Consider the following 26,930-nt stretch of genomic DNA (forward strand, 5'->3'; position numbering starts at 1 on the left):
CATGCTTTGGTTCCAATTGTAAGTCAATCCTTCAACTTCAGATTTTCGAATTTAAAAAAAGGGGTCAACTTACAATCGTGTAAATAAAGTAAGTAAATTAAGCGAAACTTGTGTTTCACATCCTGTAGCCTTTAATTAAAAGAGGTGTAGTACTGAGTGAGAGTGGCTAGTGTGGGGCAGGGGAGCTTAACAAAAAAGTCTGTACAGTCAAATCTCATTATAAAAGAACATCAGTATAGCAAATTATCAGCCAAAACGAGCTAAAAGCAAAGTTCAGTTGGTGTATGCTTTATTTATACTTCTATCGGTATAACAAAACAGAGAATTTAAAATTTGGTGCTCGATCAGTTATATGAAGCAGTGTTTTGTATTCGTATGACTCCTATGAGGTGTAGGTCCGTACTTTTAGGACGAGTGTCAAGATTTATAGGAAATTTTCGCTCAGTATCAAACTTTCTTGTAGTACGGTTCGTCTGTAGTTAATTGAACACACCCCTCCCATTTGCACAGATCCTGCCTGAGGACTACGACCGGGCCATGCGTAAGATCGTGCCAGCCTCCCAGCGCTGTGGTGCATCGCCTGCGCGGCCACTGAGCACGACCATCCGACCGCTGCTGTGTGCAGCGGTGGAGAAGGCCCTTGTGTACCTGCAGGGAGCCTTTGCGACTGGCCTGCACAAGTCTTCGGTCATGGCGCAACGCAGCACCACCGGCCAGGACGGTTAGTGCACGGGCGCCCCCCCAACTCGGTGGAGTGCCGGTTAGTGCTCCCAGGGTGCCGTCCCGCTGCTTTTGTTGTCCCGGATGGTCGGGGGAAAAAAAACGACAAAAAAAAACAACAAAAAAACGAGAGGGATTAGTCGTTTGCCGTGAACTCGTAAGAACTAAAATTGAAAGTTAAGGGGTTTGGCCTATGGTTTTCTATCGAAACGCCGCTAATGTCTTGGTAACAAGACCGTGGTTTCTTGTGCTTCAGAATTCTGTTAAAATTGTGTTCGTTTTCTACTGACGCCCATGGGGGGAGGAGGCGCGAACATTTTAGCACGGTTAAACCTTTATGTAACAAACCTCCACGTAGGGAATTCTGCAATGTTGTGAAGTTTTTTCAATTTCCCAACGCCGCACACAATTGAAGCGCATGTATTTGAAAGCTCCATGTAATGAACATGTTGTGGCGATAGACCTATAACGAACTAGGGGCGCTGACTATCTCTTAGCTAGTGCTTAAGGGGAGACGCTACTCGGAAACCAATTTTCTTTAATATTGATGTCACATAAATGAAAATTGCACCATTTATAGAGATTGATCTCCTCTTTCCAAATCTGTTTTTATTTCTGAGATAACTTCAAGCTTTCATGTTCTAAGTACCATGAACAGTTGAAAAACTGTGCATTTTACAAACCTACTGGACATGCCAGTGAGCATGAGAAAGCAGTATAAGTTGCTTTTTCTTGTTCCTTATACTTCACTAAATGCAAATAAGCAAGGAAATGGTGATCCTGCAGCATGCACCATTTTACTGGAATTTTTATCTCATGCTTCCCTTTTCAGAAGCTAGTGCATAAATCTATTTGAACTTTTCATACTTACAAACTTCACCAATTGTAATAAAACCTAGATAACTGCATTCTACAGATCCTAAATATTATGCATGCCAAATTTGGTCTTGATCCGAGTACGACAAATGCATAAAATGTTGCATGCAATAACCATGTTTCACTCAAAATAAGAAGTTGAGAAAAATGCAAATGAAAGTTGTAAATGCTCTTTACTACGGTTCTAGTTGGACTATGTGCATGAAAATTGGAGGCAATACAGGCCAGGGCATCCTCCTACAGTGTACAGCTTCAGAATTCCCCTGCACCATATGTTCGTCCCTCAGAGCTTTTGTTAGTAGCATCCGCGAGACAAGCCTTCTTAGCTAGACTGCGGCGACGAGCCCTTGCCTCAGCTGTCTGCTTTCTGGACATTCTTGAAATTCTGAATGTATCAGAATTCTTGCTCAGAGTGACAAGTTCTCTTGAGGGAAGGACACCCAGTTCTTCCAGCACATTCTCAAAGGCCTTGTGTCCCTTATTAAACCACAAGACCGCAAGTGATGTTGCCATCTCGACAACTGTGCGTGAGGCGAACCTCGTCTTGGGGCACAACAGCCAAATCTTGCTGTTGAGCGATTCAGCTGCGTTTTGCGTTTTCCGCTTCACACAGCGAGAGAGCAGCTGTTCATTTGTGAGCCTCTTATATACGGGCAGCATTGCCTTGCCCTGGCTGTTGGTGAGAATGGGGGTGTGTGCTGGGGCTGCCTGGCCCAATGCCTCTGCCCTCTTGAATTTACACCATGAGCCCTCTCCATCTGGACAAAATTTGTGGCTTTTGGCTGCATCTGTTGAGCAAGAATGGAAGAAGGATGCCCAAATTGCACAATACATGCCACGCACGCTTCCTCTATTACCAGTGATGGCGACCTGAAAGTATGTCTGCAGCTTGTGGATGACTGCATCTGTAAGCTTGTGACCTCTTGGCATGCTGAGCTTTCGTAGTGCAGTCCCAAGCCGCTTGGCGACATGGTTTGTGCAATCCTCTTTTGTTATGGGCACACCACTGTACACACTTGGTGCTGACACAGCTGTAAAGGCCTTGCTATCTCCGTCACTTAGAAAGGTTGTAAATTTCAGTGGTGTACTGTAGGACTGTGTCCTCTTCCATATCCTCAGAGCAGCAGTCGTCTCCATGGCATGTGCTGAGCAGTCCACATTTTTTTCACAAACTGGCATGTGGAAAGCTTGCCATATTTCCTCCTCCCGTTTGTCTGCAAATTCCGTGTGGGTACTGCAGCTCTGGCAGTAATTAGACAAAACTTCGAAGTCCAGGCAAAGCCCTGTCTCTAGCGAAATGGCAGTGCCTACGCCATTGTGACTTTTGTGTCCCCTTTTTTGCCAAGTGCCATCAAACATTACAGCTAGACTGGCGGATCCAACTTCCTCAGCTGTCACTTTGCGAACGAACTCCAGGTTCTCGACCACCGCCTTCGTAGCCGCGAGGTGCACCTTTTTCGTGATGGCGTTGAACGATTTGTGATGCATTGGTTTAGGTAAGCCAAGAATTGAGCAAAATCGGACGAGTTGGTTGTGTCCCGCTCCAACAGCGCGCGCTGCAACCACGGCCTTAACATTGACGGCGAAGCTCTCTCTAGCGCTGGCAGATGGACGCGCTTCACCGTTGACGTCGCTCGCCGGAGTCGCTCGTCGCGATGAATACGTCGATGAAACAGTCGATGTGGGGCATGCTTCATTTCCGCAGTGCAACTCCAGAAATGAAGCGAGTCCTTTTCGCTTTGCCGGCAACTCTTTGATCGAAAGTTCGCACCGTCCGCACTCCGGGCATGCCGCGCCGCTCACAAGGACGTTCACGGCGCCGATCTCGATGATAAAAGCAGTCGCCGACTCATCACCATCCCTACCTTCATTTTCGAAGACCCCGATCTTTCTCTCAGACGCACTGATGAAGCTGTCTACGCTTTCGATGAAGTTGGAACATCCAGCCGTCACAGAAACGTAAGCGTCCCCTCCGCCGAGGTTAGGCCTAGGTGCCGCGGGCATCTCCGTCACACGCCGTTTTACTTTGCGGCGGGTTCCCTTGTATTTATGCTTCGTCCAAAACTTTTGACGTTGAACGCCACGCTCCTTCTTAGCATCCATATCAGCAACAAGCAGAAATATTTGCAGCGGCTTTCGGAACACGTAGTGCGAGGTGCGCGTCTCAGACACAGCAGACGAAGTGCGGCCGCTTCGCGAACTGGGAGCCAATGGCGTAGCTACGATCGAACCACGTGACGTGCAAGCACGCGGTTTTGGCGGTTAGGAATGCTGTTTTTATTATTATTTCTTTGCTGCATGCGCAGCGGCAAAGCCTGCTTTGGGGAGAAAACGCGTAGGCCTAGCGCCGCACGAAATTCCTACGCCGTACAACTTCGCAATTTGACGCCTCGCGCGCTTGAAAATGGGTCAAATTTGCACATTTTCGAGCCACCGCAGGTACTTTAACCGCCGTTTTCGATAATTTCCGGATCATTTGTGGCTCTGATTTTTTTATATATGAAAGAGGAAGGTTGAAATTTACTAAAGCAGTCAAAAACACAGAAGTGACATTTTTACTGAAAATCGCCGTTTTTCGACCCGCGTCTCCCCTTAAATACTGGAAATTGGCAGAACGCGGCAAGTTTTGTGGCGATAAAACATGAACTGGAGTGGAAGGACCATCTGCGATCACAACAAGCGACCACTCTTGATACAGTGTGTTATGTTTCAGGGCCGACAGGCCATCTCTACTTGGTGGACGCAGCAGTCCCCGCTCTGCTTTTGCTTTTGGGATGTGGCATTACAATACTTTATGCTTAAAATCAGCAAAAACTAAAGGAAAATAAAAAACAAAATGCAATAAGCGAATAATGAAAGTTCATTGCCATCAGACTGTTCACGAGATTCACGAGTAGCAGGCAGGCCATGAGCGAAAAAAACGCATGAAGATGCAGGCCCAGCAGCGGCACAACTCTCTGTGCGCTCTCCTCTAGCTTGGCCATGTTTGCACTGTCCTTTCAAGTCTACGTATAACAAAAACCTGGATGTAATGAAAGCCATGGACATTTTTACACTTCAGTTATAACCGGTTTTAACTGTATTCCTGGGGGAATCCAGTCTTCAAGGTTTCACTGCATTGTCCTAAGCATACTTTTCGGCAAGTGTAAACATGGCTTCTGAAAACCTGATTTCCTATGTGGCCCATTTTTGAAGGTGATTTGAGGACATCGCTAGTTGCCTACGGTTATCATTAGACGTCTGGAATGAACTTAGTCGACCTGAAAGTGAATGGAGTTTTACTTTTAGGCTGGTAATATGCAGCTTTTGTAGGCACAGCTGTCTCTCGGAGCTTCAGCAGTTGTACTGCTTTGATTTTATTCTCGCAGGCAACCACTCGGACGATAGCAGTGTCTTCTCCGACGATGAAGCCATGGTCGGCGGCCCTGTGGTTGATCTCACGGAGAAAGGCACCAACAACCAAAGCCTCATTCCAAGTATACGGTAGGGGGCCTGTTCTGTTTCTTTTTTCTTTGATCACTCGTCAATTCATTACTGCATTCTGCTATAAAACCTTGTTAATTTGGACTTCAATGGGAGTGAGCAAAACATTCGTATTGTCTGAATGTTTAATTATCAAATGGCCTTCTCCAGCACTGTCAAAAACCACTCGCTTGATTGTGTGATTTATTTGATCAAAACCAGGGCAATAGGAATCTCTTTTCAGGGTGAAAACTTCGTGGCTTGACAATCATTTTTGCAGTTCTGCGCGGTGTTTTGTTTTGTGCGTAGTGTTGCGAGTGGTAGAAGCAGAATTGCGTCATAATGACAAAAGTCCGCGTGCCTTTTCAGAGCTTCTTCACATGTGGTACCACATGTGAGGGCACTTTACCGCTCACAGGGTGAACAGCATGTGAAATTGCGGAGTTATGGCTCGCTGGAAGACTGGGAATGCCATGTGGATGAAAGCAAGGGAAGTTTCTTTTCTAGAAATTGTAGTCTTGCATTTCAAAACTATTGAACTGGCTTTCATGAGACTCGGATAAATTATTTAGCGGAAATAAGTCTTGTTCTTAAATGAAGTATGGAACGGCGCTGCATTTTTTATCCCTGACTGTCATGGTTCGGGCTGTTGAGTCGAGTTTGCCGGTGCTGTTTGCAGATCTCGTTTTGCGGCCGGCCGTGTCAGCAGCCACCGGCCACGTCTGCTCATTTGTGGCCGTCAGGGCCTGGGCCAGACAACGCACATGGCACCGGCAGTCCTCCACCTGCTTGAACACCTCCCCCTGCACCGGCTGGACCTGCCTGCCCTGCACTCGGTCACGGCTCGCGCACCTGAGGAAGCGTGCGCTCAGGTAGGCACACACGCTGATGGCATTGCTGAATCGTGTGTTGTGGCCAAGCGCATTGTGACTTGGCAAAACTTGGGAGCTGTACAGTCAAACCTCACCATGGCAGACATAGATACTGCGAGCTATGGGTTATATACAGTCGTACCTTGTTATAACGAAGTAGTATGGGTTGCGAAAATTTGTTCGTTATATCCAGTATTCGTTATAAAAGTGTGTGCCTGAATTTCTGTAAATACGTTTGCTAGAAAAACGAAACAAAATGCCCAGTACTATGGACAAAACAAAAGTGTGAAAGTGCACAATTTTTAATTAAAAGCTTGGAGTAAACATGAAATCTCATTTTTCGTGCCGTGTGGGAGAGCAAAAATGAATACTAAGAAGGGATGTTGCCTCCGCGCACAATTTGCGCGGCGGAGCCAACAGACTCGGGGAGTGTAGCGTGTGGGCACAGGTCGGTTGCAGAGGAATGGCAGGGGCTCACGCCATGATGAGGCAATGGTGATGACATGCGAGTCACATGCCTGTCAGCCGTTGCATGGTCGAACCCGAGCAGCGGCGGCAACATGTCCCGCCATGGCTGTTCATCACGCGCGGTATTGTGATCTCGGAGGTCATTGGCTGTTGGTGCTAATTTTTGTCGCCGTTGCTAGATGACGCGGCACGCAAACGCGCGGCCGATTTAAACAGTTCGGCAGCGCCGCTCGAGTCCGGCCATGGCCGTTCATAACCACCAAGATCACTGCGTGCAGGGGTGTAATCTTGGAGGCCATAAGCTGTTGGCAGTAGTTTTTGTTGTCGCCTCTAAATGAAGTGGTGCGCGAACGCGCGGGCAATTTAAACACACTTCTGCGGCAGCCGATTCGATTGAAAAATTTTATTTCTTTATGTTTTTCTGGCTCCTTTACGCATTTTTTGCCGTTTCAGTGCTTTCTTATAACCGATCTAGTGTCAAATTTTGACATTTTTGTTTCGTTATACAGAAAGAACTGTCATAAAAATAAACCATAGACCAACCAAATTTTGATTTTAGTTCGTTTTATCCGATAATTCGCTATATCCGCTATGCCTTACTTGACGTTTGCATCATCACATCTTGCATTGGCAAATTGTCACATTGGTGGCCAGTGCTTTTGTGCATGTGTGTGTGTATGGTTGCAGGTCCTGCAGGAGGCGCAGCGGGTCTTGCCGGGTGTCTTGTACCTGCCTCATCTATGCCAGTGGTGGGAGACACTGAGTGAAGCGGTCAGGGCTACCTTCCTGACCCTCCTTGACGACCTTGAGCCCCTCATGCCTGTCCTGTGGCTGTCCACAGCTGACGTGCCATTCGACCAGCTGCCTTCCCAGGTTTGTTCTATTAGCTGGCTGTCGAGGTTTGTTCCTAGAGTGGCTGCTGTGGAACACTTGGGCCCTTGAAGGCTTTTTTCACTCCCCGAGTGCCTAAATCTCCTTTGATCAGTTTAGTTTGTCACTAATCGTAACTGCATGGGTAACTGTTTCACTCTACAGCAAGTTGTCAATAATCGAAATCGGGCACCTTTTGACCAACTGTGCAGGCTCTGTTTGCTGGCTTTTTGAGCACAAAGAGATCAAAATCAAGACGCATGGTGCTTCTTAGCGTCTTTCAAGAGCTGCGGGGGTTCCCCGATGCTACAAGGGCTCGAGAACTACTGAACCAGAGCGTTGGATTCTGTATAAGAGCTTATGAATTTCTGGTATTCTGGGAGGTTTTTTTTTTCTTTCTTTCTTTAATGTTCGCTGGGCTCATGCTGTGTGCACAGCAATCAATGCAAGGGGAACACAAGCCATGTCAGTTATCTGTCACCTTGCAACATCGTGCTTCTTGGGAAAGGTTTTTGCATTCACCACAAAAATTATACCGCATGCTACCGCTAAAAGTCTGGTCCACTTCTTGCAGCTGCAACGCCTGTTCGGCCCATCGGAAGTCCTTGAGCTGACACCCCCAACGGAGGCGGAGCGCCGCGGTTTCTTCGCGCCGCTGTTTGCAAAGGCTGCCGCCCCACCAAAGCCCAAGCGTCTCCCTCCTGACCAGATTCCTAGCCTTCCTGCGGCACCTCCGCCAGAGCCCCGGAAATTGACACCCACGGAGTTGGACCGGCTCCGGCAGCAAGAAGAAGCGACCCTGCGAGAGCTGCGGCTGTTCCTTCGCGACATCCTTACCAAGTTGTTGCGCGACCGCCGCTACAGCATGTTTGCCAAGCCCGTGGATGCGGAGGAGGTGCCCGACTACCTGGATGTAATCCAGCAACCCATGGACCTGGAAACCATGATGGTCAAGATCGACCTGCACAAGTACCAGACGGTGGGCCAGTTCCTGCAGGACATTGAGCTCATTTGCTCCAACGCGCTTGAGTACAACCCCGACCGAAACGCCATGGGTGAGTAGGATCACGCGGCTCTGTGGTGCTCACCACTTTGGCCTGAAGGGCCCAGTGTGCTGCACAGCAGAGAAAACGGAATTACTGGGCATTGCTGTACAATTACTGAATGCAGTAGGACCTCGATGCATATGCTCAAACTCGCTGTTAGTAAAAAATGCCTCATAGAGTTGCACTATTTTTCTCCTGGTTAACACGCTCCCAGATAGCAAGATTTCCCGTGGAGGCAAAAAGCAACGCTCCTGTGGGCTGTGTGATGTTGGCGCACGTTTAAGATTCCCAAAGGGTCGAAATTTTCGAAGTCCTCCACTATGGCGTCTCTCATAGCCTGAGTCGCTTTGGGAGATAAAACCCCATAAACCATAAAATAACCAAACTAATTGTCTGCCCTAAACACAATGGAAATGCATGTAGATTATTTGCGTGTTTTCAAAATCGGGCTGTTTAGATTGTACGTTTTCCTGGTTAATATTTTTTCCACTTTTTTTCCCCGGAGTTTAAAAACGTATCAGTGAGGTTTTACCGTACAGTGGATGTGCGCTAAACGAAACCCGCATAAACGAAAACTCCTTTAAAGTAATTGGTTTCACATGCAATCAGTGCAGAATCACGTTCGACAATCGAAACCTCATTTTGCTGGCAACACGGATAAACGAAACCGAAACTGTGCATCAGTCGTCTTTGTTGATGTCGATATCCAGAATCCAATCCAATCCAATACCTTGCACTCCTTGTTTTTTGTTGTGTGGGTGCCATTTTGCTCTGTTCCGTGGCTGTGTTTCATGACTTCTTTCCGGCGTGCAGTATGGAAGAAGCTACTAGAAAGCGTCCCCATAATGCATTGTCTTTAAAAGCCAAGATGAAAATTCTTCATGATGTGAAGTGTACCAAGGAGTCGAAAACTATCGCGAAAAGGCATGGCATCCCAAAGTGCACGCTTTCAAGGATTCTGAAGGATCGTGAGAAGATTGAAAAAGCATATAACAGCGGCGCTTTTACCCCCGATAGGAAAAGGGTGCGTCAGGTCGAACATTAGGACCTCGAGAAATCACTTTTCCTGTAGTTCAAGCTTGCTCGAAGTTCCAATCTTCCAGTGACCGGGCCTATTTTGGCGGAGAAGGCGAGAGACATTGCACTACAGATGAAAATCAAAGACTTTAAATTCAGCGATGGCTGGTTAAGCCATTTTAAGAAGCGCCACGGCCCTGTTTTCTGCTCAATAGCAGGTGAAAGTGCCATGGTAGATAATGATGTTTGCTCTGACTGGCAGCAGCAGAAGCTTCAAGACGTCCTTGCAAATTACGAGCCAAGCGACGTCTTAAGCGTGGACGAAATGGAGCTTTTTTACAAGCTTTTAAGGGTCACAACCCTTAAACAAAACTACCAATAAAAGAAACAGATTTTCTTGTCCCCGTCGAGTTTTGATTAAAGGGTAATTGCAGTTGGAGGCAGGCAGACTGCAGAAGTTGTACACACTATGTTAGAGTGCTGTTGCTGTTTGAGGGTTTGTGAGGCTATAAAAAACAGTGCACTGCTGCAATACAAGTTGAACAATGGTGTTCTGTGTTTGCAGTGTACAGTGGAATCTCGTTGACATTATTCTTGCGGGCGCGAACTTTTCTGAAACTCGCACAAAGCTGTCAGTTTCATCCATATGCTAGAGATCTCTTCAAATGTAAAACATGGTGACGTGTTATTGTCGCACAGCATCGTGGTATGCTGCCAATGTCAGCTCGCTGTTGTCTGCAGAAATGACGGTGCACAGCAAAAAAAATATATATATATCAATAACTAATATGGTTGAAGATAATCGGCCACTGGCGTTACCATTGATGCAGGGGCTCTTAACCTCCTGCTAGGGTTTGTTCGCTGCCTCTTGGGGTAAGGTTCAAAATTGCTCCAGTTTTTCATACACTTGCATGGTCGTTTTGCTCTAATCCATGTGGATGTATAATATATTGGCTCTACTTGTAGAGCGTCAGCCAGAAACCAAGAACTACGCATTTGTCGAAAAGCATTGTACACTGGATCGTGTCAGTGTGATTTCACTCCCCTCAGGTGACCCCACGTAGCAGCCAGGTCTTCAAATTGATCTAAGTGATACACGCTATCGCCTCTAATTATCTGGTAACACTTGCACTGGGATAAAGATGAACAAGATTCAATTTACTGCTTAGGAGGCATTTACAATATGTCAGGTTGTAGAACAACGGAAAACCCTTCCCACTTTGGCGGCAACACTCGAGCCCCCCCCCCCTCCCCTTTTCTTTTTCCATCTCTTGGCAGACAAGAACATCCGCCACCGAGCCTGTGCCCTCCAGGACGCAGCCAACGCACTCGTGGACACCGAGCTCGACTGGGGCTTCGAGAAGATCTGCCAGGACATTGTCCAGGCCCGCAAGGAGAGAGGCGAGTGAAGCATTGCATATCGTAGAGTATATTCCTGTTTTGTGCTGAGCACGTAACTAGGTAGCGTTCTAAGTGTGAACTAGAGAAGAACCTTGTGCAAGTAGTTCGAAACATTTTGTAGTTTGTTGATCCTGTTGAAGGGAAGCATGCTTTTTGTACTGTACTGAGACGAGTGGCTATTGCATGATGCTGGAAAGGACTCGCTGATAACACAGTGACCCGCAGCGATGGCTCAGTGGTTAGTGTTCAATTGCAGGGTGTAGGGACGTGTGTGTTCAATCCCGGCTGCAGCGGCTGGCTTTTAGCGGAGGCAGAATGCAAATGTACTGTGTGCTGTTAGTGCAAGAACCACAGATGGTCGAAATTTCTAGAGTTCTCCTTTACAGCTCCCCTCATAGCCAATGTTGCTTAGGAACATTGCGTATCGGTCGGATATTTCGGATGCTGAAAGTTTGGACTTGCTGCATATTTTGGACATATTCCACGCACACCATTGGCTACCTCATACGGCAATGTACACAACAGCAACTAATACTTTGAACAATGTGAGTGCAGGATTTTTTTTTTTATACGAACATTGGTGCCTTCAATTTGTCTTGTGGCTACTTTCCGCCATCACGGCACCACGTGGTGCTCAGCCAACACCACCTTTGTCACCATTCTGAATCCTGGTGTCTGGTTAGAAACTGCTGATAGCTTTGATTAGATTATTGCGGTGGTTGGATTGTTGAAGAGCGCTGGTGAGCTTTTCCCCCTCCACTGCACCAGCCTTTTTCCTCGAAATTTAGCGCCATGCTGCCTTAGGCACCCAGGTTTGTGACGACAGAAGTCCGGCCTGAATTTGGGCCATGGTGAAAGCCCGCATACAGCAGTCGGTAATGGCTGGTGACCCTTGCCAGACTGCAGAAGCCACAGCAAGAGACAGTGACGCACCACGCACAAGTGGGACTGTGAAATAGCCTGAGGATACTCAGCCATGTTCACTATACGAGTCAGCTTCTTGAAATCAAGAAGAACTGGGCATGAGCAGGACAAGTAATACGAGAGCAAGATAACTGATGGTCTAAGGGAAGACAAGCATGGCACGTGGTGGTAGAATTTTAGGTGGCTAGTCGAGATTTTGAAGTTTGCAAGGATCACCTAGATGCAACTGGCACAGCATATGCAGTGGGCATAGTCAGTTGGATGATGATGATGATTATGCACTGTATGCTTGTCAGTGCTTGTCTGGAAAAGTTTGTCATGAAATTTGGGTGTCTTGAAATCTGGCCTGTAAAAACTTGTACCGCTGCCCTCCATGAACCAACGAGCAAGTCCGGGGGGGACAAGACATGTTGCTTTGTGCTTTACTTGATCTCGGTGCCTCTACGAGTACCACCTCTGCTACTGGCTTCGAAGTTTGGAGTTTAGTGACGGTCGGACAGAGAAAGGATGTGTGATGTTTGCAGGGCCTCAGTGTTGCATTTTTTTTTATCCCCCCCCCCCTCCTTAACTCAAGTAACGATATCATTCTAGGCTGCTTGAGTTAACCATAGTCCTCGCATCTCCAGGTGAGGAGCCAGTGCCTTATGTACCGAAAAACTACCATGTCGCCCCACGCACCGCGCCGCCAGCTTCTAATGGCCCACCAGTACCTGATCTGCCACAAGTCGAGGTTTCTGCGGAAGATGGCGGACCCAAGAGATACAGTCGGAGGCTTCGGGGCTTGGATGCTCCGAGCGACGAGGAGACGGAAGTGCCCGCTGCCGAGAGTGCCAGCAGCACGACTACACAGGAAGGAGACAAGAGCGACAATCCTCCGCCCGGCCAGACCGCTGGCAAAGAGACGCGGGAACCGGCAACCACCACCTGTGCGTCCCCAGAAGCAGTGCCGTCTTCGAAGCCTTCGTCAGCGAGCAGAGGTGAGTGGCTTGCTCTGTTTGGGTGGAAATTTTTTATGAGTGTTGGTGTGACGGTGCAAGCCTGTTTTCGCATTGTGCTCCAGCCAGATGGGCAAGCATTGTGTTGCTAGTCCTAGCGAGGGTATTGTGCCTCGTGAAGTGTCATGGGAGGAAAAGAAGCATGGGGCTCCGTGCCAAAAGATACCCCATTGTTCAGAACTTGTATTGGCTGCAAAAAATTTCAAATGGCTCTTGCAGGTTTCTAAAATACAGAATATGTGTCATTAAACGTATTTTTTTTACTTCTTTCAGATACTAGTTCTGAACTTCAAATTTTTGTTGTTCCTAATGAGGTCTCTTTTAAGGCAAAAGTTTTACCCCTGTGGCAAGCCTGAAAAGTTAAAATATTTAGAAGGTGCATTGTCGAACTTGTTCTTTATTTGTGATAACCTAATACAGTTCGAAATGTGCTGGCATTCTTGCTTTCAAGCACACGTTTTTTGTTTTTGTGTTTTAGCCATTGGCATCGGGGCCGTACCGGTGGATTGAGAACTGGGTGACCTGCTGAAATTTAACCAATGTTTGGCCATCTGACAGGGGTATCGGATGCTTAGCTTCTTAGGCGATTGCTTGCTTAGTATTACACCAAGGGCTCTGAAGCTTATTCTCTGACCTTGCATTTCACTGTCACAATGTCTGTTGAGAAATGAAGATAGACAGGTTGTCTTTGGTAATGCTAGTACTCTGTTGTTTGTGCAACAACTGGTGGTGGTTTACTGTAATGGTATGTCAGCTGTTTTTATTATTATTACTTGATGCCACTTGTGCTGATGCATTCTGTTACACACTCTTCTTGAATTGACGTCCGCCAACGGTGGTTTGGTGGTAGTGATCCTCGGCTTGGAAGCAGGAGTTTAACTGCCCGCGTGCCGAAATTTCGGCACATAAACCACACCAGTGGTCAAACTTATTGTGCCTTTTTCCTCTACTTAGTGCCTCATAAATCACAGCGCCGATTTAGCATGTAAAATTTCAGTGGAACTGCAGGGAAAAATAGTAGTAACATGGTTGTGAAAGCATGGCATGCATGTGAAAATCGATTGGGACATCAAAATTGGTTACTTTGTGCCTTTTGTATTGTGCACACATCTAATTGGGGCATGTGCACTGCAAAGTTCATTAACTATAGCAGACCAACAGGCTTCGTCATACAGATTTCTCTAAGAAGCATATTGTAGAGGCATTTTTTTAGCACCAGTAAAAGTCACTTTCCGCCAACTGTTCTCTTCTCTTTTATTTTTTTTAAAGCTGAAGGTGTGTTCTTAATTTTAATTTAATGACTGCAGTCAGGGGACTGATTTCCTGTGTAGGAAAAAGAGGCATGCTTTGGCTCTGCGTCCCTAGCTCAGTTGCCAAGAAAAGTTGTGCAGTACAGGACCACTGATTTGACAGTTGTATGTGAAGTTTATGTGCTGAACCCACATACGATGGGTTCAGCAGTATGTTATAAGGTGTGAAACACAGAATGCATTGCGCAGCGAGTTTTACCATTGCAATGCCTGTGCTGTTTGCAGTCGTTCTTGGATGCTGCTTACTGATCTGCCAAATGATGTTGCTTTTGCAAGAATCCTTTGATGCTTTACTGGTCACGAAACCTCCCTGTAAAAATGTAATAATGTTGTGCATTGATGACTTCTGTGCTGGGTTCGCACATGCCCTTGAAATCCTTGAATACCCTCGATTCTCGAAAAAGCATTTCAAGGGCCTCAATACTTACTTACTTTCATGCACTCTTCAAATTTCTTGAAAAATGAGGAGCGTGGCTGCTTTATCTCTAAAAAAAAAAAACTATGTGGCGACTGTATGAGCAGCCTTCAGAGTGATATTATTTAGATTGAACATTATCTGCCGAAAGGCTAGAGCAGTGAGTGGTGGTCTTGGAGGGGGAAATTGGAGCTAAGCAAGATTGAAAAGATCCCTGATACGTGTTATTCAAGAAAGGATTCATTCCCTCTGATTTCTGCCCCTTTGCATCTTTGAAATCCTGGAATTCTCTCTGAATTTTAGGCCAGATTTTCTGTGCGAACCCTGCTACTGTGCCCGTCTCTTTGGCCGATTGGCTTGTGACTTCAACTAGCTGTTGTTAACAAGGGGGGAGGGGGGGGGGGGGGGGGGGGGGGGGGCAGGCTTTACATTGCCCATTTGGAATTCCAGCTTAGCCTCTGCTTTGGATCACTTGAATGTACTTTCTGTGACGATGTGCTTGAATAGAGGGCTACCAGAATGCCTTAGAGCCGATTCGCTTTCATTGTGGCCAAGCGAATGCACTTCGCACAGGTTGCCTCGGTGACCGGTGAAACAGCCAGTTGTCAAATGGTGTATTCTCGCATAATCAAGCACATAAAGTTACCTGCGTGACTATAAGCTCAACATACAAGCCAATTCTTGGCAGAAATTGGGTTCCGTTGGTTAGTTTGGTCCGCCTCGTGGATGGAATGCCGAGCGTACACGACCAGTAAAGCATTGAACGACTCTGCCCCCACCCGGTCGGTGTGCAAGTCTTGGGCACTGGCAGAGAGCATTGCGAGTGCAGTGCACCGTTGTGTGACGCCGTTGGCGGTGGGGCCCAGGGGAAGCGGCCAGCGGCCATCGGGCACACCCCCTTGTGCGCCGGCGCAAGTCGCTGTGGCTTGACTCGTCCTCCTACCGTCGCCGCGCGAGGAGGCACCCCACTGCCTACCCCGGCCACAGCAAGGCAGCCGCTGTGACCGGTAGGGTCTCCACAGTGCTCCCTTTCTTGGGGAATGCGGGACAGGAAAAAAAAAAAAAAGCACAATGAAGAGGTTGGGGGTGGGTCTGCCTTGTCTCTTCGTACTTTTGTCTCGTGCCTGTGAGGTGCTGTGTACAGTACAGTAAAACCTCTTTTATCCGGATCTCGTTAACTAGGAAATTCGTTTAACTCAGACTCTCTGCGCGATCCTGGCAAGACTGTGTATAGTTGAGTGGCTTCAAATGCTCATTATCTCGGAGGCATTCACCCGCACATCGGTTAACTCAAAAAAAACTTCGACGAGGGCTACCGACTTTCCTGCGTTACTGTGTGATACAGCATGGATGTGCATCCACAGTAGGCGTGCAAAGGGAAACCTACGCAAGGCGAGTCTGTCTGCGTGCTGCTCGGCAAAAACAAAAGACAGCACCAAATAGAAGCTGAAGGGCAAAAAAATGTTATGATGATGATGACAGCAGATCATGTGAGCAGTGACTAGGTGGCGCCGGTGACCATGCGCTTCAAAGGGAGAAGCCATATCGTCAGGGCAGCGAGACTAATTTACTTATTTATTTATTATAATTATTTTTTTAATCACACAAATTTAAATCTCTGCAAGCCCATGCACCACCCTTAACTATCACTGTCAATGAACCGAATTTGCACAAATTTCTAATCTCAGTTCTGCAGAGAGTAATCTCAGAATCTGTAATCACTGCCTGGTCATGGCCAATCCCCCTTGTGGGTATGCGCCATTTTTATTAGGGCAACAACAACAACAACATGGCTGTATCTGCTGTCCCGTGGCTGCGCTGGCTGCATGCCCGATTTCTTCGTCCCAATTGCTTGTGGTGCGACTGTGGCAGCGCACGAATCGTGAAATTAAGTGGCCGTTGCTCTGTTCGACAGTGTTTGGGGCCTGTTGCCGCTGCCTTAGTGCTCCACAATGATGGCGACCGCCACTCCAGTGAAGCTACGACAATGTTGTTGTCGCTGGCATGCTGACCGATGACGACATAGTATTATCGGAAGTTCTCGGTGTAGACTAAAATTGTTCTGATGATGAAAGTTACGAGCAGCCGCTGCCGCGATGTCGCACTGTGCGTCGGATCAGGCGATGATGAGCGCACGTGCCACCACTTATTGGGACTGAAAATTATCGCACAAATTGCGACAAAGAGACTACCAAAAATAACAGTGTTTCATTAAATAAAGTTATGTGTATGCCCAGTACATTTTTTTGCTGTTTTCATGATAAATTTGACAATTCGGAAGGACATTTTTGCCGGTTCCTTGCAATCCGGATTAATGAGGTTTTACTGTAGAACGTTTGGTGATGCGAATCTCACGGGGTCACGAAAAAAATTTGTATCATCATAACAAGCAATCTGTAGAAGCATGAGAAAGGCATTCGCGCAGGCTTGTTTAAAAGCCTTAGTAGAATGGCGATCGCCGCATGCCACTTCAAACTGCTGCCCATGCGTACAGTATGACTGGCGATCGCGGAGTCAACAATGTGCAGGCCGTGTACACCCGCCAACTGTTCGTAGCACATAGTGCGACTGGCGATTGCGATGGCATCGATCTGTGGGCCGTGCACTGCAAACTTCAGGCAGCGTGTAAACCGTGACGGGCCATGCGCTGCAGTAGCAGCCGTAGAGTCGATATGCAGGCAGTGCATAATGCTCAAGGTCGCAGTTTGCACTTTTATGTTATCCACAGTGCCGCGGAGGAATTTTCGAAACATCTGAAATTCAGCACATTGCACACAATGCACCAGGCCGGGGAATTTTATTAATTTGCTTCACTGCCATTTAACTGTATTGAGGGACAGCGTTCTGTGGCTACACTGACTGCAGTTCTGGCACCCTAGAAGAATGGAAAAAATAACTGAGAGAAATCAGGGAAGGATATTGACTTCGAAGCAGTGAGATGTCTTCTAGAAAGAGAGTACCGGCAACGTGCCAGTCAGGGCTGGAGTGACGCACCGCCAAACCTATATGGATTGCCGATGGCTGACCGGTACCGCTGAAGCCAGGCCATCTTACAACGCAGCTTACAATGGCGCGTATGTCAGTTGAGTACTAGCGGTGCTAGTAACCATATCGCATAAATTTCCTGACACTTCTGACTCATCCTCAGAGTGATTGCGTTATCATTCATGCAACCTCTCTAGCATGTCTGACTAGGGACGTCACCAATTCGTGAGGTCATAACGAGGCTCTCCTCTGCCTCGTCATTTCAAGCCTGCCGCTACCACAGAGATGCATGCAGCTGCTAGCAATAAAAACAAAAAAGAATTGTTCAGTCTCGTACTGCAAAAACCCACGTATAATACGATCCCGCATAAATATGAGGTGCGATTTCGTGATACCAAAAGCGGGGGGAAAAAATGTTTTCATCTGTGTATAATGCAAGTGCGGAAAGGTCTCCAAAGTATTGATTTCCACATTTTGCGGTTGTGCAGTTGCTCCCCTTCTTGCGCCAACGCTCTTGGTCTGAGAATTTCACGCACCGTGAGGAGAAGGGTAGCTCACCTTAACCCAGGCAATCGCGGAAACCATATGGTCCTCCAGTTGTTATAAAACTAGTAGTGGGGTGTTTCCAGTTCGGATCTGGGACGCAGCACACGAGCTGCCAGCCATCATGGGCTGCGCTCGCACCTGTTTGCGTCAGCACCGCATGCAGGCGCGCGGCGTGTGCATCCAAGAAGTGTTCTCAGGATCAGTGTTTTCACGACTGTTGTCGTCCGGTACATGTGTCGTCTGCCTAAGGTTGCTTGTTAGAGACATGTTTTTGTAGAAACTTTTCTCCAATACCTCGAAAAGTGTTTAGTATCCCACATTTCTCGAAAGCGTAACCGACGTGCTCCTTGGGAATACAAGTGAAGCGTCCACGATTCGGCTGTAGGCCGCTGTGGCCCGTGAGAGACCTGTACAACGTGCCGAGTGCCCTTTCTCCATTTCTACATCGTGCGAGATGCGATCGATCTCCATACGATCTTCTTACAGCATTGTGGTTGCGAGGATCATAGGGTCAGCGTGAAGAAACCGAAACAGTAAGCTGACTCCACCTCTAGGTAATGCCTCCTCTCGCTGGAAGCCTGATGCTCATGGCGCTGATTAATAATAAGTCCAGAACTGCGAATTTAAACTGAAATTTGCTCGGATCCGCATATAATACGAGGCAGAAGACTGACATGATGAAGTTGGGCGGAAAAAACCTTGTATGCAGGTTTTTAAGGTAAATTGTGTGCCGCGGATCTGTTGTAATTATGCAATACCATATCTTTATCATGCTGAGTTTTTTCGTCCTTTTGACTCTGGCTTTCTAATTGTTGTAGGTTCTGCCTTGTACTAATTATATGCGGATGTCTTTACTGCCACTACACATATGGTGTTCAAAAAAATCTGTAATAGTGCTTAACGAGAGGCGTACAAACATTTGAATATTTGAAATTTCGAATGCAAGTCGAATATATTCGTTATTCATTTCATTTTTGATTCAGAAAACTGATAATTTGGAGTTTTCCGGGTGTTCGAAATTTGCCAACTGCACCCAAAGTTTTCTAATAGTATTCGAAGATTGCCGAATATTCAAAAGTCACCAGGTACAATAAAATTTCGTTAACTCAACCTCCAATAACCCAGAAAATATGAATAATTTAAGTACTCTACCTGTACTGTAGTGAAGGATCCTCAAAACTCGACGGGGCCGTTTCGCAGAGTGGGCTACTACTGCTGCCTCGCACTGCGAAAAGAGTAGCAGAAGCCTTCATGATTTCAGCGTAATGTTTTAACATTCCAAACAGTTTGTACAAAGCAAAGCACTCGATGAAAGTGAGAAAAAAAAACAAACGTCCTCATTTGGGTAAGAAAAAACATCGTTCACACTTGGGTTTCATCTCAAATGAAGATAACCGTCGTACAGGTATTCCTCAGATGTAATTACTCTGGTGCAAACAGTTTTCGACAGTTTTTTCAGGCCATTCGGTAAATTCGAACATTTCCTCTGATCCTTTGAAAACCGAATTGACGAGAGTTTGCTGTACTCTGCAGGGATATGAGAGCATCCGTAGAGGTACACATTTCTGTTCTATTCGATTTTCATTTTGTTTGCAAATACCATGTGCAGTTCTAAAAACTGGTCATTTTTATTTTTCGTGTTTTTTATTATTTATTTATTATTTATTTATTTGTATTTGATGCGTACTCAAAAATTTCATTATTCGCACACCTTTATGCACCCCATCAGAAATGCGTGCTCAAGTCAGTTACTTGGCCTTGGATATCTTTTATGAAAGGAGAAGTTGGTGTGTGCACCGCTGACAGAAGATCACGGAGATGATTTTGTTCCAAATCGATAATAACTGGCTTTTTACACTTCGTCTTAACACCTTTGATTGAAGTTTGCTGGGAGGCATCCTTTTACTCTCGAGTGAAAGAATTCCTACTTATTAGTGTTCGAAATTCTTTTTGTCTGTGCCACTTCAAATGTGTCTTGCCCTTTGCTGAGTTCATAGCTTTGAAAATAGCAGTGTGGCACGGAGCTGGAGTTCTACTGCAACTATTGTGTCCGCCAACTACCAGATGCTATCCCAAAAGACTTTCCACTCCATTATATTCCTGTTGCCTGTCATAGATTGTATAGAGTTTATCATTCTGTGATCTTGATGATTATGTTCTAAATGTCCGACTAAATCCTTCTACTTTGTCTTTTAACATGAGAGCTAACTTCTGATGCGGTGGTTAGTGTTAGATGATGGTTCGTTTTACTTTCATGGGTTAAAGCTCACCGGTTGTGGGGGCGCTGTGTTTTGTCACAGATAAAGCAACCTTGACAAGGAGTCTAGCAAAGCGGCGGCGGTCGTCTTCAGACGGCGCGGGAAAAAACTCTGATTCATCGCATCCTGCCCCCAAGGTTGCAGCCAAGGACAAATCTCCATCGACTGAAACCGCCAAGCAGGTGCCTTGCGCGCGGTTGAAGGAAACGGTCGCCATAGCTGGCCCAAGCAGGGAGGAGCGAACAAAGGTGCGTATTGAGTGGCTTGTGATATAACGAAGTAAACGCATCGGATGAATCCGCTAGGTGGCGCAAGCGCCTGTGCAACATTCTGCGCTGCCAGCAAGACTAGACGCCGCTGACGCAGATCTTGTGGCGCAATCTTGACCAAACTAGGTGCCAAATGCGGTGCACCTCCATGCTCAAAGGCATGCGCTGGGATTATCGCGTTCATTTATTCCCATAAAGCTCGGTACTAAAAGGACTGGAATGGTCGGCACACCCATCTGCCTGACAGCCTCACTTCCTACTCAGGCGCTGTTCGCACGCAAGCAAAGACACGTGTTCTTGTGCTTGCGGCGGCAAGCGACGATGTACGGCGTGGACCCGGTTTTATTTTGTGTAGTGTCATGGAGGGCATTGCTTTCGGTGTTTCTGACGTGGAGAAAGCGAGGCAGAAAAGACGGCGGGGCTGCTGGCCTTCATTTCCCTGGTTGCCTCTTGCGTGCCCGAATGCGCCGTTGAACCGGTGGCACGACTGCAGTCTCATTGTTTTGATGGTGGTGAAACCAAAACAATATGGGCACGTCTTATATTTTCTCTTCGTCATTGCTGTATATACTGCACAGTTATGTATCCCCACTCCCCTCTGTAATGTCCTCAGGCACCAAGGGTAAAGTAAATAAATACTGTTTGTTTGCATGGAATGTTGCTTTTGACTGGCAACTGTGAGCCCACTGTGTGCAGCATGATGCAGTACTGCCTCTTTAGAGGCCTGCTGTTATTCAACTCAGTAGCCTATTTATTGACTTGGCGTTCATTGGTGCCATCTGCTTAAAAATGACCTGCTTACCTGTTGTGTGGACAGTTATAGCTCGACAATGTGTGTCAGTGTCGGTGACCATGTAACTCGGATGTTGTTGAGATGTAACTTGAGCTGCGGGATGGGGAACTAAATTGTGGACTACATTCGTGGCTCGTCAGTACCAGTGCATTGAGCACTGCTCGGGTCCACAAGAGGAGGGTTCTGCACCTCACCCTCATTTTATGCCCTTCTGGTCATTTCACTGCTGTTGATAGAACCTGCCATTCATCCTGCCAGTTATCAGTATTTTTTTTTTCCCATTATGTCTATTTCAGACACCTACAGAAGGTGATGGAAGTCAGGAAACAGCGTCTGAAGGTGAGAACTCTGCTTATTTGTTTACAGAAACTTTCGACAGAGGAGTGACATTATGCTGTTCTGCAAAAAAGCCTACAATTCCGTCCATAAAAGTGCGACAGTGAGAAAAAATATATAAAATTACTAAAAGTTTGAATTACCATGTGGCCCTAAAGAACTGCCAGAAACCATTTGCTCCACGGTAATTTTATCTGAGCACCTGAGCTGTAGTTGTCCACATTTGAGATGAAAACCATGTGACAACCATGATATTTTATGGCACCACAGTAGTAATTTTATCCAATAAACGCATGGAATGCGGTTGTCTACAAAATTTCTGCTATTCCGAAATTGCACCTTGTATTACATGCAGGTCTGTATTAGCACATTCAGGTTTTTACAGCACTTTGATGGCTACTTGCCGTGTTGGTTAGATGTCATTTTATGACCTTCCATTCTGAATTAAGCGGTGCGAGGCTGCCTATGTCTGAATTAAAGTACGTCTGATGCCATTAACAGATGTGAGCTTCAGCTGGTATCGCACCGCTGGTACGAATTGCCCGATTCTCGGAATTAGTGGCGGTTGAATTAAGAATTTACTGTTGCTTACCAGTCAGAAAGCCCGTCTCTGCGCATTGCAGTGTCCATCCTCTAAACCTGTTTCTTCCTCTTCTTTAAACCCTGATGCTCACATAGAGTTCACTATGGAGCAAGTACTGCAGCTGAACCGTGGCTGGCTGGAGGAATTGGAAGAGCGAACGGTAGCTCAGACCCAAGGCACGACGGTGGAGCAGTTGGAGCGACTGTACTGTGCCCTGCTAAACGTTGTTCGTCGCCACCGACGCTCCTGGGATCGCAACGTCATGCTCCTGGTGTGTAACTGAACCCTTTTGTGTGTGTGTGTGTGTGTGTGTGTGTGTGTGTGTGTGTGTGTGTGTGTGTGTGTGTGTGTGTGTGTGTGTGTGTGTGTGTGTGTGTGTGTGTGTGTGTGCGTGTGTGTGTGTGAGTGTGTTTTCTCCCTTGATTGCTACCTGTTGCATAACCAGTTTCAGTGCCCCAGGTTTCTTTTTGAGGTATGTTTGCACGAATACAGAATAGTGAGATTTGAGCTTGTAGTTTTGGCCGCAATTCAGCGAAACCATGCGAATTCCCATGCTTGTCATCTTGAAGTGTGATAGAGAGTACAGGAAAACCTCGTCGATATGTTTTCTTCAAAAAAAGTTGGAGGAGCATTTTACCTGGTAAAAACATATGATCATCATTTCCTGGCATAAGATATGGCATAAGTTAAGGCGGAGCTTAAGTGTCCACATAACTTTCTTTTGTACTTGTACTGTATCTCATGCAGTGCTACCCGGGCGGCTTTTGCTGTGGCATAGCTTCGTTTTTCTCCTTTGCTTGTTTGCTCTCATGCCACAGTAGCAGTGGAGCAGGGACACGCGGCCCATAAGCACGCATGGTGCTGGCATGGGCACCTCTGATTACAGTAGCGGCTAAGTGCCTATGACGTTTGTAGTCCAGTCTTTTCCAGTTCTGCTTGCACTAAGCAGAGGCTATTGTAGTGCAGGTGCGAGCTTAAAGCACTGCCATGAGATTACAGTATTCGCAACGTAACATGTGGGGACGCTACCGCGACTGACGCTTAACCACCAAGTTTGTGGTGCACTGATTCCCATGTAAGTTATAACAAGACTGGCTAACGGGAACATAGCAGCCAGGACAATGCAGCACCTGGGGATGTAACAGCGCTGTATTTCGTTTTGGCTTCTTTGCACACCGCTGATATACAACAGAGCTTCGTCGCACCTCCACGCGGTGCTGTCATTGTTAATCAGCACTAATTTGTGACCCTTGTGCTTCTTTCTTATTACATCCTGCTGTCTTCCAGCCAACTAAAGTCGCTGTCATAGTCTTCCTTCTCCTGTGCAGCTTCGTACATTGTTCTGTTGGCCAGCCCTACTTTCAGTTTTGGTAAGATGAGTGCTGAACGTGCCCTTGTCATTCAAGGTTTCTTCTGCTGTCTGGTATGGGGCTGGCTGTAGTAGCTACCAGCCATTGTGCTGAGAGTAGCCGATGCCTACCCTGAGTGAGCAGACAAGAGCGGCATTTTGTGATGGCGCTCTCATCTCATTGCAGGAGATGGCCCAGCAGCTGGAATCCTTCCAGAGCCTGTTAAGTCGGCAACGGGCACTGACGTAGCACTGGCTCAACATTCTCACTGCCGCGCACTATATTTAATGCCGCCGAATGATGCAAGACTTCCGCGGAGGAGGGGGCTGTCACGGTCCGGTCACGTCGAAGGCAATGAGGCGAGAGACGGCAACCACAGCACTGCCAAAACAACGGGTCCACATACGTCAATCATCACCAGGGCAAGGCACGTCCACGCTATCCCGAGACCACCATGTTTCCCTGTCCAAGTCACTAAACTGCCCAACATGTGAAGATTTTCGGTGACGACAAGATGTGTTTTTGGAACTTATTTCTTCAACAAAATATGCTTTGCACCGCATTTCAAAGGGCTTGATTCATATAGTGGCATATCTAGTGTGCTTACATCTCTAACCCTCCATTGTGACTCTGTAGCAGCATGTCTGAGAACTCATTGTCTTGTGTAAGTACTTTCTTCCCTCCTCCTTTCTTTTTGTTTTCCCCCAATTTAGTGTGACTGTTGCTGTCGGCAGTGTCTGTCTTTCGGAAGCAGCTTTGGATACTGCTTGGTGGTCGGCTTTGGCTTACTGTATTGCCTTTCATGTTGTGAATGAAATCGGCTACACAAATTTTCTTTGGCTTCTGGGCAATGTGGCCAAAAAGCATTGCCAGCATTCACGCTCTAAAAAGTCGACGCTCTAAAAAGGCTTGGCTGCATCGAAAGGTGGGCGCCAACCACCAAGCATTGTCCTCGCCAGTGATTTTGTAGGCCGTTGTGGTGTTATGTGTAATGTTGTCCCCTTTATGTGTTTTGTCCATCTGCCAGTTCTGAAGCAGGTCACTTGCTCAATGTTAACATTTTTTAGGTGTACACTTCTAGATGCCTTTGGTCCAAAGGGTTAAGTGTCTTGGATTGAAATTTTCTGAGAGTTTGATTAGTATTTTTCGTCGTGTCAATGATTTGCTGCTGCGAAAGGTGGGGAGAGGCACACACGCGTCTTGTTTGCTGATTGATAGAGCATTGATTGCACAAGATAAGGTGGCACCAAAGCGGGCGCTGTGGTGTAAACCTTTCTTTGCTTGCTGCGCAGTCTTGTTCTTGGCTGTTGCCTTTCTGAAGAACCTCTCTTGGGACAAGGGTCTGTGGAGGCTGCATCATGTTTGGAATGAGAAAAGGAGCTTGCTTGTTTGGGCTCACCTTATGAATCCGCCAGTAAGGCAAAGCTCAGGTCCTTAAAGGAGTGTTATTTCAGCTATGTTTTTCATTATATATACTGTGTATACTATTATATACAACATGTGGCGCTTATTGTACACAGTATGGAAAAAAAGGAAAACATAAAGAATAGCTACAAAATGTTCCATTTTTGTGACAAGCTGTCATGTCAATATATTTATTAGCAAAAATTTAGATAAACGTTAACGCCTGAAACAGCTGGTATGAACGTTTGCCAACAAGCCTAATTCACTACACCCGTGTGAAATTTGATGCTGCATTGGCGTATCGTTAGCGTTTGTATGTCCTGTGTAGCATGCAAGGTTTATTTTGCCTGGAGTGAAAATGGCTGCTCTCTGCAGCGTTGTTTGTAACATTGTTTTGCGATTAGTGGCATGGATTGTTGTATCTTTTCAGATTGCATTGTCTTCGATGCCATGCATCTAGTAACCCAATGGAGCATACAACATCAGTGGCTGGCTTGGGGGTCAATGTGTCGAGTAAGCTCAATTGTGGCACATCAGTGAGTCAGTCACAATTTGTTGATATATAGCGAGCTATAGGAGAAGAGAAAATGCCAATAAGGGAGCGGCACACAGTTTACACATTGATGATAGTAGTTTTTGAGTGTTTCTTCTGATCTTTTCATTTCTTTGATGTTCATGTATTTTGCAGGGAGAGTGAGATGCATTCCTTTGTTTATTTGATGTTCCAGGTAAGCAGTGTCCAGCTGTCTCGCCTGTTTTTGGTTTTTGCGAAAAGCTGCCGCAAAATTGCGAGCGGTTTTTCAATTTCTACTGTGCTATGGCTGCAACTTACATGTCTGAATGTCTCCATTGAATGAATACATTTGTAGCTTTTTGTGTGTTCCTTTGCACAAATCTTGAGTTTGTAAATTTGAACATTCTTTTGGCTGATGGTTTTGATTTTCATGTTTCCATTGGTACCTAGGTTCTCTCAGCTGCGAGGTGCTTCCTTTATTTGGGTAAGACATTGTATGTCGATACCAAAGACGCAAACATGATTTAAGGCCTAGCACTTGGCAACATTGCGGGTGTGGCACGTATTGTGATACAATTTATGATGCTACTGCACAAGTGGCATCTATAAAGGCTGTGAATTGTAGGGTGGCTACTTGGGAAGCCTTGGACCGCACTTCCCGAATTGTGTTTCATTACTCAGATTGAGTGTAGATAGTTGGTGTTAGGTGATTTTTGTCAGTGCACTCTCGGGCAGTGTTGTCTCGGTCGAAAGGTCTGTCGCAAATACCTGTCTCTAAATTAAACCTCAACTGCTCTCAAACTGCATTTGAGAGCAGTTGGGTTCTGAATTGGGCGTGAGTATCGAATATATAGAACTTGTTAATTTGCCAAATGAAGCCTCAGTTGTACAGGTCGAAACATGCCCGTTATATATGAGGAAGAGCCGCCATGCACTCCAGGTCTGGCAGTATCTCTAGCTGTCTAAATCTGAGGAGCAAGAACTCGAGTCTTCTGTGCTCTTCAAGGTATTGTGTAGTATCCATATAAGCAGGCCCCATTTGCAGCCTTCAATTTTTACAGAGGCTGTACATTCTTATGCATGTTAATGGAAAAGCTAAGCTTCTTCTTTTTTGCAGTGCAGAGCTTCCCAAATAGTGCCATGGTCAGGTTTCTCTACCTAACCAGCTCAACGTGAGCTGTTTGAATGTGGTTGCAAGCAGTGTTGAGCTGACGTCCGGCAACAACACTCGTTGCGATGTCCGCGTGTGTCACCAGTGCAGGAATATTCGGGCTGGACAATGCATGAGGACCTTGTGGGCGTTAAGCTAATAACACTGCCACATACTTGAACCAATAATGTGAGATGTTCAAATGCTGCTGGGGCAGTGGAGTGATCGCAGCACTACTTGCTGTCCCTACTGCCATATGATGGGGCCGTCTACCTCGTGTTGCAAAGAAAGGAAGATGAATAAAGAGTTGAATCTTGTATGTAGGAATGTTTTGTGGGTTCCTGTGAAACTGAAAAGGTGCAAAACT

The 26,930-nt window shown here is 46.5% G+C and overlaps 2 protein-coding genes across 5 annotated transcripts in view; one reads left to right on the plus strand and one right to left on the minus strand.

Annotated features, from left to right (window-relative positions):
- The window catches only part of LOC146178453 (ATPase family AAA domain-containing protein 2-like), a 58,132-nt gene extending 31,252 nt beyond the window's left edge, over nucleotides 1-26,880 (plus strand). For 3 of the 4 annotated variants that reach the window (XM_084578280.1, XM_084578282.1, XM_084578283.1), the window contains exons 13-24: nucleotides 511-721; nucleotides 4,965-5,079; nucleotides 5,738-5,930; nucleotides 7,086-7,271; nucleotides 7,843-8,323; nucleotides 10,610-10,732; nucleotides 12,283-12,633; nucleotides 15,243-15,383; nucleotides 20,208-20,413; nucleotides 21,524-21,566; nucleotides 22,242-22,417; nucleotides 23,682-26,880. In XM_084578280.1, the coding sequence (XP_084434406.1) occupies nucleotides 511-721; nucleotides 4,965-5,079; nucleotides 5,738-5,930; nucleotides 7,086-7,271; nucleotides 7,843-8,323; nucleotides 10,610-10,732; nucleotides 12,283-12,633; nucleotides 15,243-15,383; nucleotides 20,208-20,413; nucleotides 21,524-21,566; nucleotides 22,242-22,417; nucleotides 23,682-23,744 (2,289 nt within the window). In that variant the 3' untranslated portion in view covers nucleotides 23,745-26,880. The remainder of the gene's footprint in view (nucleotides 1-510; nucleotides 722-4,964; nucleotides 5,080-5,737; nucleotides 5,931-7,085; nucleotides 7,272-7,842; nucleotides 8,324-10,609; nucleotides 10,733-12,282; nucleotides 12,634-15,242; nucleotides 15,384-20,207; nucleotides 20,414-21,523; nucleotides 21,567-22,241; nucleotides 22,418-23,681) is intronic. The other variant, XM_084578281.1, reaches the window with a different exon arrangement.
- On the minus strand, nucleotides 1,276-4,185 carry LOC146178454 (uncharacterized). Its single transcript, XM_084578284.1, has one exon. The coding sequence runs from the start codon at nucleotides 3,697-3,699 to the stop codon at nucleotides 1,849-1,851; it is 1,851 nt and encodes a 616-aa protein (XP_084434410.1). The 5' UTR covers nucleotides 3,700-4,185; the 3' UTR covers nucleotides 1,276-1,848.
- Nucleotides 26,881-26,930: the final 50 nt, after the last annotated feature.

This window comes from Amblyomma maculatum, chromosome 9 (assembly GCF_055883805.1).
Source record: "Amblyomma maculatum isolate TAMU_Amacu chromosome 9, ASM5588380v1, whole genome shotgun sequence".
Lineage (NCBI taxonomy): Eukaryota > Metazoa > Arthropoda > Arachnida > Ixodida > Ixodidae > Amblyomma > Amblyomma maculatum.